The sequence below is a fragment of the Oryzias melastigma genome, linkage group LG18 (assembly GCF_002922805.2).
Source record: "Oryzias melastigma strain HK-1 linkage group LG18, ASM292280v2, whole genome shotgun sequence".
Taxonomy (NCBI): domain Eukaryota; kingdom Metazoa; phylum Chordata; class Actinopteri; order Beloniformes; family Adrianichthyidae; genus Oryzias; species Oryzias melastigma.
In genome coordinates this window covers 5,294,969-5,306,407 of record NC_050529.1, presented here as the reverse complement: position 1 = coordinate 5,306,407, position 11,439 = coordinate 5,294,969, and the positions used below count along the sequence as shown (strand labels likewise).

Below are 11,439 nucleotides of genomic sequence, written 5' to 3'. Positions count from 1 at the left end.
CGCTTTTTTGAAAATTTTTAGGCTGTTTGGAAGTTTAGCTAATATTTCAGCTACATGCTAACTGTTTTGGGTAATTTAAGCTTTTCTTAGACTATTTTAGATTTTAGCTTATCATAAGCTACATGCTAGCTGTTTTGGCTGACCAAAATTGTTTTTTTTTTTGTTTTTTTTTTTAGTTTAGTTTAGTTTTTTTTAGGCTAATTTGGCATTCATCTAATATTTTAGCTGGCTATCAGCTTCAGCATTTTTAGCTATCAATTTCAGCATCTTTAGCTATCAGCATTAGCATCTTCAGTGGCCAAATTTGGCTTACAACATTCATAGTTGCATTACCACAGGTAATACTATACATTTTGGCCAATTTAGGCATAATTATGTCAAAAAGTTACCGTTTTAAAGTTTAACATTCTAGCTCTACAGTTTCACTGAACACTGAAAGGTCTATGACTTTGATATTTCGTCCTGTACAGGTCTGTCTATTTTCTGCCAACCGAAAGTCCGTATAAACCCATCAGGACAGTACTAACTAAGGCAGTAGGAGGTCAGTACCAATGCCTCAGGATGGCTGATTTTTGCCCCTATTGAGATTTACTGCGACTCAAAAATGATGTTTTTTCTTCAAGTCTGAGAGCCTGAATCTACAGTCCGTGTGTGAAGAGACGCAGGACTCTGATCACAGTTACCATTTCACATACCGCATTCACACATGCTTTCTATTCTCACAGGACAGGAACACGTCGACACACAGCTGGTGTCAGTTAAACTGAACACCTCCTTACCCACTCACCACACACTCACAGGTAAACACACTCCAGGAGCGAGAAAGGGATTGGGCTCCGTGTACACCTGATGTTGTTTTAGCTCTGAAAAGCCCAGAGGACGTCTCCACTTCAAAGCCGCGGCTGGGCTCCAAGGGCATCATGGGAAACCGACTCAGAAGCCGAGCGGCTCAAAATAACCTGATGTGCAGAAAATTTTGGAAAAAGCCGAGCAGCTCTCTTCAGATTATTGACGAGCGGTATTGACCGGTTGGGGCAGGAGCAGCTCTTTTAATGTGGGCGGATGGTTGTGAAATAGACCATCGACGGGACAAAAATATGCAGCAACATGAAGTGCCACGTTAAGAACTTCAGACTTATTTTTAGTGGTGGATTAGGGTTTGTTAATGGTTGGTTTTTAATGGTAGCTCACCTTAAAGTTTTCTTCCGTCAGCCCTTCGTCCGTCTTGGCGCTGCGAATCATGGCCGCCACGTACCGCTTCACCAGATTCCTGATCACTTCCTGTTGAGGACAAGATCACTGCTGTCATTGTTCTGTCTCTTTTAATCATATATGAGTTGGAACAACATGTATGTATGAAGGACGCATTAACTTCTTTTCACACCCATCCATCCATCCATCTTCTTGACCGCTTCTTCCCTTTCGGGGTCGCGGGGGTGCCGGAGCCTATCCCGGCTACTGATGGGCGAAGGCGGGGTACACCCTGGACAGGTCTCCAGTCTGTCTCAGGGCCTCAATCACACCCATTCACTCTCACATTCACACCTAGGGGCAATTTAGAGTCATCAATTAACCCATGAGGCATGTTTTTGGACGGTGGGAGGAAGCCGGAGTCCCCGGTGAAAACCCACGCATGCACGGGGAGAACATGCAAACTCCACACAGAAAGGTCCCAGCCGGGAGTCGAACCGGGGCCTTCTCGCTGTGAGGCAATAGCGCTATCCACTGCGCCACCGTGCAGCCCCTTCTTTTCACACTTTGGTGGTAATGAAGGACGACTGATCTGTAGACCAAGATTATGTTTGTTTGTACTGGGGTTTTCACCCACAACCATCTGTAGGGTTTACAGAGAATGGTCAGAAAAAGAGAAAGTATCCAGGGATAGGATAGTAACACAAATAAAAGAGCATCTCTGAACGCACAAAACCTTGAGGTAGATGGATTACAGCAGCAGAACAGAGTACCACTCCTACCCGCTAAGATCAGGAAACTGAGGCTACAATTCACACAGAATCACCCAAACTGGACAATAGAAGATGGAAAAACGTTGTCTGGTCTGATCAGTCTCCATTTCTCCGGCTACATTCAGATGGTAGGGTCAAAAATTTAGCATCAACGACATTAAATAATGGTCCATCCTGCTATGTATGAACAGCTCCGGCTGGAGGTGGTGGTGTCATGGTGTGGGGATATTTTCTTGGCTTTATTCAAAAATGAATAAAATCAAATATGTTCTTGAGTCTCTGTATATTTTAATCTACTGTTCCTTAGCACGGCCATATCTTACTACTTTGTTGAGTAATAATATATGGCCATGCTTATATGGGGAAATAATTTTAAAAAAGAACTAAATCCAATATTTCAACTAAAAAAATGTGTCATTAGAAATATTCAAAAAGTAGGATATTGTGAGCACACAAATCCACCATTCTTGAACTCTAAATATACAATTTGTATATAAAGCCAGTAAAAAACTCATTACATGCAAAATCCAAAAACATTTTAAAGAAAGAGAAGGGGGGTACTAGTATATTTAATTAGACAACTACTGAGACATACAAGAAAACAACAATACAAATTCAATTCATCTACTGCTGTTTCTACCACAACTAGACAGTTAAATGTTTCCTTCAACAGCATAAGGATGACATCAGTTTTTTAACAATTCAGTTCCTGGACCGCCGTTATATCAAGGATTTTATATACAGACATACACATATATATAGACTAAACTAATCCACCAAACACCCTTTTATCTATCATCATGTGGCCGATAACACGACCAAACCCAGACACTGAGGTCTCCACTACCATACATTCTGACTCACAGAAAATGTACATTTACTGGCTAAAAGGCAGCATCAATCCCTAAATGACACATTTGCTCAGAAATTTTCACCAAAACATGAAATTAATTGAGCCCTCGAGAAAATGTTACCTAACCTTAAAAAAGGGTCTTTTATGTAACGTCTTTTGCCTAAAGTAGCCGGGAATGTGTGAGGGGAACACAACCCATGCAGGAACTACAGACTGTAGAGCCGCCGCTGATCATTATGAGGAGATGCTTTCAGGCTTTTCTGTTCAGCAGGGAAACTGCCGTTTTTCAAAAGCTGCAGTTTTAGTTCTGGTAGTCAATTCTGCAACATTACAAACAACTTTCTATCCGTTTTATTTCCTCGTTCACGTGTTACATAACGGAGCTTATTGAAGCCACGGCTGAAAAGACGGCAGTAAATGGGACTCAGGTGAATAGAAATGCGCACTTGGCTGAGTAATGAAATAATTCGGGTTATTAAATGTCTTTGTTGCTGAAGAGAAACATCGGTGAACTGCCTGCTGCTCTGCTGACGGTAAAAACGAGAAATATGTAGGAGAATTATCAAGTGATACTTGGAACACATGGCGAGAAATCGGTAAATTTGAAGGAACTCTCATGTTTTATTTTTTCTTAGGTTGTTCTTTATAGACGGTCTAACGGTTGACCTTTAAGAATAGACGGTCCATGAACTACTGAAACACTTCACCATTCATGCAATTAACAAATTTCCACTTGACACTAAGAAAAGCAGCTTTGTGCTGACGGTAGCTTTACGGTAGTAAAGAGTTAAATTGCATAAACGATTACAAATTAAATCCAAATTGTTTCCATAGCCCTATGACTCCTTCCCATTTTGAAGGGGTAATGGTGTCCAAAACAGTTTTATTAGGGCTGGTTTCCCCTCCCCCGATAAGGCATTCGGAATCACGCTTGTACCGCGGGGGAGCAACGCATTTTTTCACGCAGGTGTGCTCTGAAGCACACGTTTACATTTAAATGTAAGTACTGACATTTTGTTTAAACATGACTGTTTAAAGTTTTAATATTATTTGAGGGACCTGGTGGCAGACAAGATGGCGGCTAATAATTAGTCGAAGGCGGAAACTCCACAAAATTTGAGTTGTAGCCACTTTAATTAAAGTTTTTTTTGTAAATGCTTTATTAAAGAATATTAACAAAAGTGTTAAGATTTGTAAAACTGCTAAGATTTTTACATTTTTACATAGACCAGTGCGTACGTTAGCTTAAACCCTGTCCGCAATCAACGTGAATCGGCTTATTCTGTTGTGGATAAAGCGGATTTGCACTGTTATATAACACTTTATATTAGTAATGTGTTGCGAATCGGTTACTTTTAATTACCTCCATCAAACCACTTTTCTCTGCAGATCAGCTAATTCACGTTGTTGTATAAGGAAGTCATGGTATGTCAAAGAGTATTGTGGGATTTGACAGAAACATCTCGGGTAGTGAAGGTTTAAAGCTTGAAATGCAAAAAAAAAATCAAAAAAGTATCTGTTATGGTCACCAAGTATATTAATCTATTTCAACCAAATACAAGAGTATTTTTGACTGTAATGTGCGGCGCCAAAGGGGGATTTCTGGTCTTGGACTTCCTACTGGCAAATGATTTTTAGCCGCCATCTTGTCTGCCACCAGGTCCCACTCACTAATAAATGTAGGGATAGGGAGAAGGGGAGGGGGAGGGGAGCTACAGTACTTCAAAGAAAGTCAATACAATGTTTCATTTGCTTATATTATAGTTCAACGTTTGCACATTTTTTTCAGGGCTATTTTGCACGTTTATTTTTTTACGTGTTCCATGACCTGATTGGCTGTAGACCAATACAATTGTCAATACAATCTATAAGATATCGACAATTATATTATAGATTATAGCGATTATAGAATCTCCTTCATGCCGTCTGTCTTGTATAGAATCCGTTCAGTTTGACAAATCTACAAATCTTCCAAATCTTCTCTAAATGTGACCGTCAAGAACTCATAAAATAAGAGAGGTCACTTCAGTTGATTCACAGACCAAAGAAAATGTTCACAAGTATTTAGCGCTCAGTGGGAGGCAGCCCTAAACTACTATACTTCACACACAAGAACGCGCATGGACCCAGCATCCACCCACGACCAACACCTGTGACTACCAAACAGCACGCCGTCACTCAGCACCTCTGCCAAAATGTGCCACATACTCCGTTACTGCAATAGACAGAGTCCCAAAACAATACAGAAAACAAGGACGGAATTAAAGGAACCGGCCGCGTTTGCCAGGAAACAAAGTACTGGCAATGCTGAGGGTGTATTCACTGCCAGTTCTGAGGTGTTGAAGTATAAAAGCTCCGTCTCAGTTGATTTGTTGGACAAATTCCTAAAAAAAAAAAAAAAAAAAATTCAAGCCCAATAGCAAAATGACGACTCCAGTTGCCAGAAGCAAATCAGTTTGGTCTTTAAAATCCGACACATGAACTGACAACTTTAAAAGGCTGCTGGTTTATGGACCCTTCAGCGCCTTGATCGACTGTTGGGGATGTTGTTAAAACCGATGACCGACTGCCTTTTGCCTCCTGGCGTAGCTTTCCCTCTGGCTCCAGTGAATCAGTATGTGGTCTGGCATCCTGATTGGCAGCTCAGCCCAGTGATTCATCGCTACATCTCAATGTAACAGAAACTTCAGTTTCTTTGAAAATGAGACTTTTGATGCATCAAAAGAAATTATATTCATATCTAAGGAAAACACTACATTTTGAGTAAAACCTTTGCAACTTGGGCAATGTGTGACGACTTGGGCTATCAAGTTAAGTTTGGTTAAGGTCCCCTCCGCATCACGTTTTGATGTTTTGGATGTCCCCAACTCGTCGTTTTTCGATGTGCTGGATGTTCCCAGTAAATCACGGGTCTCCAACCTCCAGGCTGCGAATTGAAACAAGTCCAGTACCACGACACGGAGCGCACCACAAGTCCTATGAAGCTGTTACGAGCAAACTGATGAGGTCCAGTTCATAGCGGCTTCATTTTGGTACCAAACCCAGTACCGGTACCCTAACCCAACACCTGACGCAAACCAAAACTGGGTTAGGGTACAGATACTGGACGCGTCCTGAGGACCAGTCCACATCCAGTACCACGTCCTGAAGGTTGAGGACCCTTGATTTTACAAACAGCCAGCACATAAAAAAAAATACAAGTTGGGGGACACCCAAAACGTCAAAAACTGACGCGGAGGGATCTTTAACCAAACTTCAATATGTGACGACTTGGGTATGTATCGCGAGTTGTCCAAACAATTTTACTTTTAGTGTTTCTGTGGAAAAAAATTGTGCACTATTAATATAAAACTATTCTCCAAACAGTTGGACCACACAAATATTTCTGACATATCTGAGATAGAATTTGACATAAAAAACCATCAAGTTTTTTGGGGTTGTTTGGTTCGTTCATTCTGGTAAAAATACAGCTTAATACTGGATGGCCGCATCGCTTTTTTTAAATTTACTACAGTAGAAGTAACAATAGCAAATACAACTTGAAAAAAATACAATTCCCTGTTAAAAAGCATTACTCTGGACTTTTTTTTGAATCTAAGGACCTATTATAAAGATATATTTTGAAATATTTTCAAAGCATTTCCAGTGGTCCTTTAAGCATTTTCACCAAAAACTAATGTTTTAGAGCACATAGTTTCTGCAGAGTGGCCGTAGATCATTAGAAGTTCACCTCTGAGTTGTAGGCAGGACCGTTGGTATTGAGCAACACCAACCCCCATTCCCCTCACGTTGCAGAGAGCTCAGAGAAGGGAGGTTGTTTCCTGCCCAGCGTATCTTATTTGTATCACAAATAAGCTTGTTTTTAAAGGACAGTTTATCATCTGCTTTGATTCATAATAATAAATAAATATTCAGAAATAAAATTATAAGCTTAATTTTCTCAGTATATGTCCTCCGTCTTATGAAAAGAACGTGTTACAAACAGCAAAAACGTAATTTTCCTGGTGTAGGCTACAGTTTTTGACAACATCTTTAGTATCCAGTAAAATAAAGTCTGGATAACAAACAGCCTCTGACAGAAAGAGCATCATCATCTGCAAAGATGAGGATCTGAAAACATTTGAAGAGGTTCCACAAAAATATGTTAAAAACACCAAAACCATGATTTTCATCAAAGTAGATCTTTAAAATGATTCAACATCCAGGTGTAGGCTATAGTTTTTTGACAATATATTTGAGAATGGCGAAGCAAAAAGTCTATAACAAACAATTTATGTCAAATAAAGAGCAGCATCGTCTGCAAAGATGAGGACCTGCCATTTTCTCAAGAAGCAATTGGCTGGTTTTGTACAATAAAGCTTGAATTCCAGACAGGATGGCCAATGGGATCAATCCTTATAGGTTTGGGTTGTTTTTTTTTTATTTCTAAAGAAAATAACAGACATATCTTACAATAATAATGATTGAATACTTGTGCAAAAAGTGACTGTAAACGTATCTATAACTCCAGATTTTGAATTAATCCTTGTAAATAGACGTTTTGGAACAAATCTGAATGTGAGAGCAGGAGTGATGGATTTCAAACAGGTATGAAGGTGAGTGCAGGTTCTTACCTGGTAATGCTGGTTCTGGATCAGGCTGTCAGCATGGCGTTCCTGTGAAAAGAAGATCGTATTTTAACACAGTAATCCAACATTCATGATTTCCCAGAGTTCCATATGGCTTTGCTTCCACACTTCTAGTCCTCTCTGTTCAACCTCGGCTGCAATTTCTCTTCCCAGGCAGGTTGATATTTCACACAGAGGTCATCCCGGAATTGAAGGCGTCCACATTGTAAAACAAAAGAAAAACAAATAATAACAAATGGCTTTCTTCTGGGAGAACGACACTTTTTATTTTTACTCAACTTCTCCATATGTAATAGATCCAGAATACTGAACCAAGTGAATCATTTATCACCACTGAAAACGGACATAACTTTGGAGAACCGTCTTTCCAGTCTTTAAGCAAATTCAACATAGATTTTGGGAAATCCCTTTAGCAATTAAAGTAAATTGTGTCACCATTTTCTGTGCAAAGCTTCAGAATTTTCATTGATTACTTTCACCAAAAATAATTCACACTAGCATTATCACAGGTAATACAACTTTACCGGTTTGGTTTAACTTTGTCCTCAACGCTCTAATCAACATTTACGAGAGTATAAAGTAACGCTCTTGAGACTGAGGTCCAGTGTGTTCCTGTGAGGCTCTCACTAGCCGTCATATATAAATACAAAACATTACAGTTGGCTTGATTTAATACCTAAGCCGGGCTGCTGTTGCACTCTGGCAGCTCATTTTTCAACACCAGGCTGCTGATAAGTACCGGAAACCAAATCAACTTTCAATAACTTCCATATCTGCAGATGGTACCCGTTTGAAAATTGCTAACGGAAATTGGTCCTAAATCTTGACGCTGTCTCAATTTTTCTTTTAGTCGAATCACTGGACATTTCAAACATATTTCTTCATTGTACTCAGCAAATGAAAATCCTACTTTCCGGAGGATTTTAATCTGTTTGACAAACATCCATATTTTCTCCTACCCTTTTTCGTGGTCTTCATATTTCCTTGTGTGTAATATTGAAGATTTATCTTGTGTTTTACTCCCATCATTAGTTTATCTTCATATGTTGGAATCCGTTTTATTTTGAAGAACATTCATCAATGCTCAGTGGGAAATTACATTTCTTCTGTCCTGAGTTGGTTGATGTAGACACAGTCTGCAGGTCTGTCAGTCCGCGATTGTCCCAAAAAATGAGATTTCAGAGCAACTTTCACAACATCATCAAAATTAATGAATAATTGATCCGGCCTTCATGCTTCAAGGGTCGAGGACTTGGACTAACGGTGCTTACTTAGATGCCAAATTTTTTGAACTACAATTTATAATTTTTTTAAAGTGTCATAAGTGATGTTAATTTCAAATGTTTAGATATTATAGCTAAAAAGCAAAACCGCTTAAATCTATAAGATGGTCTATAATTCATGTTTCTCTCCTTTCTTTGGTTTTTCTCCATCGTTCTAGCGCTTAAATCAAATTATTCATTCTTATTACAGTAAACTGGATTTTACAGGAAAATACAAAACATAAATAGTTTTAAATAAATTAAATGTTTAAAAAAACAAACATTTAAACTATGGATATAGAATATGTTAAAGATCACAACAATTAAGAAAAAGTAAAAAAAAAAAAAAAGAAACATAAAATTTTCTGAAAATATAAATAAAATCCTAGAAACCAAAACACAATTTCAAATAAATAAAATGAAATAAAAATGAAACGTTTCCATAAATCAGAATAAAAAATGAAACACAAGAAGAATCCGGAGAAGGTAGGTACTATGGGACATCGCTGATTGAATGATGATGTTAGGTTTTAGAAATTTGACTTTTTACGGCCACATCATCAAATATCCGCATACATACAAAAGTTGTCCCATAATTCCTTTCATTTTTTTAACATTTTGATTCATGGAAATTACTTTTGTTTTCCAAAACATTTTCTTTTTTTTTAATTTTGTTTTGATTTCTAAAATGTAATGTATTTTATTTTATATCAATTATTTTGCTTTTTAAATTGCCATTGTGTTTTTTTAATATGATTTCGCATCTAGTTTTTTTTTTTTAAATAAAAGTAATGCTTTTAATTTGAAAAATCTTAAACTTCTCCAAATAAGAAGATTTTTGCTCCTGACTGAACAGTTGTGGGATAATTTGTATTAAACTTTTAACAGGAGTGTTAGCCAATCAAGTCACTCATTATTTGTGGGAAAAATTAGGAATGTTTGGAAAATAAAGCAGTTAGCTACAGGCAGATGGCCTGGTTGGTCATAATGTTGATGACAAAGCGTTTATCTCTGTGGTGGAAGGATTCATTCTGCCTGGCAACTTTTAGTACCGCCATATGTCCGACAGGCAGAGCTATCTAAAGCCTATTTATCCACGACGAATGGGACGCACCAAATGGGGGCAGGTACTTGGTCAATAGCAAAGTGGGGGGGTATCTGGTGCTCTTATTTTGACAGGAATATGCCCCAAACATGGATGCTACGGTATAAAGCCTCCAAAATTCACATCAAGGGTTGATACAAACCCTTCAGTTTGTTGATAGAGTATGGACAAATAAGATTGGGATATGTTGCCAGTTCATTGTCCTTCTTGGTGAGTAATAGCTGTTTATTTCTCTTTAGAAGTCAAGGGGATTTTGGATTCTTGGAGCCTGTGTGTACTTCCAGTTTAGAATGTGAAGGGGGAGAAGTCACTTCCAGTCAATAGGATCTATTATGGGTCTAAAAAAAAGATACAATTCAAAATCCACTGATGAAACCAAAACCTACGTCAGGGAAATCCAAAGGAAGTTTTGAAATCCCTATGGGATTTTCAAAGGTTGGAGTGATGGGCAACTCAAAAACAACAAATCTTGGAGTGCAGAAAAGGAATTTATTTATCTGGAGGGAATATTACAAAGACAGGTCTAGAGAAACGGTTCAGGACAAAGTTCCTGGTAACATGGACACTGACTGATTTTGGCTTAGGAATGTAGAGGCCTACACTGGGTCAAGAATGAAGACTAGAGGATAGTGGGTCAGGAACAAAGACTTGAGGGTACTGGGTCAGAAATGAAGACTCAAGGACACTGGGTCAGGAAAGAGGAATAGAGGATGCTGGGTCAGGAACAAATATTCCAGGATACTGGTTCAGGAACAAAGACTCGAGGATGCTGGGTCAGGAATGAAGACTCAAGGACACTGGGTCAGGAATGAGAACTAGAGTATTCTGGGTCATTAACCAAGATTCCAGGATAATGGTCCAGGAACAAAGACTTGAGGATGCTGGGTCAGGACTAAAGACTTGAGGACACAGGATCAGGACTGGAGACTCAAGAATACTGCGTCAGGATTGAAGATTTGAGGACACTGGTTCAGGACTGAAGACTTGAGGACACAGGATCAGGACTGGAGACTCAAGGATACTGCGTCAGGAACAAAGATTCGGAGACACTGGGTCAGGAATGAAGACTTGAGGATACAAGTACAATACTGAAGATTTAGGGACACAGGTTCAAGTCTGGAGTCAATCAGAGTGTAGTTTGTATAGACATCGTGCGGGTGATCTATGGGCACTTGCGTATCACATGCAGTGATACAGTGATACAGTGATAAGTGCGTGCAACTTACATTACCATTACGAACACTTCACGATACACCTACTCACACAAAAATGGTACGTTCCCTTTACATTATATCTCTTGAGGGTCCTTATGGGCCTCAAGGGAACTTCAAGACACACCTACACTCCTCTTTATGACCTTCTACGGACCCAGACAACGCAAAACCCTACAGCACTTGTACAGGTCAGTGATCAACGCCCTACACAAGTGTATGTACTTAATAGATAGTCTGTTATTGTATTGTCACTGTCACTCTCATCTCCAAATTAACCACTTTTCTAGAGTTCCAGACGAGCCCTTCCTGTTCCTGTGAGCGAGGACAGCTGTGCACCAACCAGCACCCCTGAAGCAGCGAGTCTATCTGAGCAGAAACTTACAGGCCTGACTCATTTCTACGAACACTCAAAC

At 39.2% G+C, this 11,439-nt stretch overlaps 1 protein-coding gene across 1 annotated transcript in view; it reads right to left on the bottom strand.

The window, feature by feature from the left end:
• Positions 1 to 11,439, bottom strand: part of trpc5a (transient receptor potential cation channel, subfamily C, member 5a) — a 124,138-nt gene that overhangs the window by 10,530 nt on the left and 102,169 nt on the right. Inside the window, exons 16-17 of the mRNA XM_024287580.2 lie at positions 7,431 to 7,472; positions 1,192 to 1,281 (exon numbers count right to left, since the gene is read on the bottom strand). Of these exons, the coding sequence (XP_024143348.1) occupies positions 1,192 to 1,281; positions 7,431 to 7,472 (132 nt within the window). The remainder of the gene's footprint in view (positions 1 to 1,191; positions 1,282 to 7,430; positions 7,473 to 11,439) is intronic.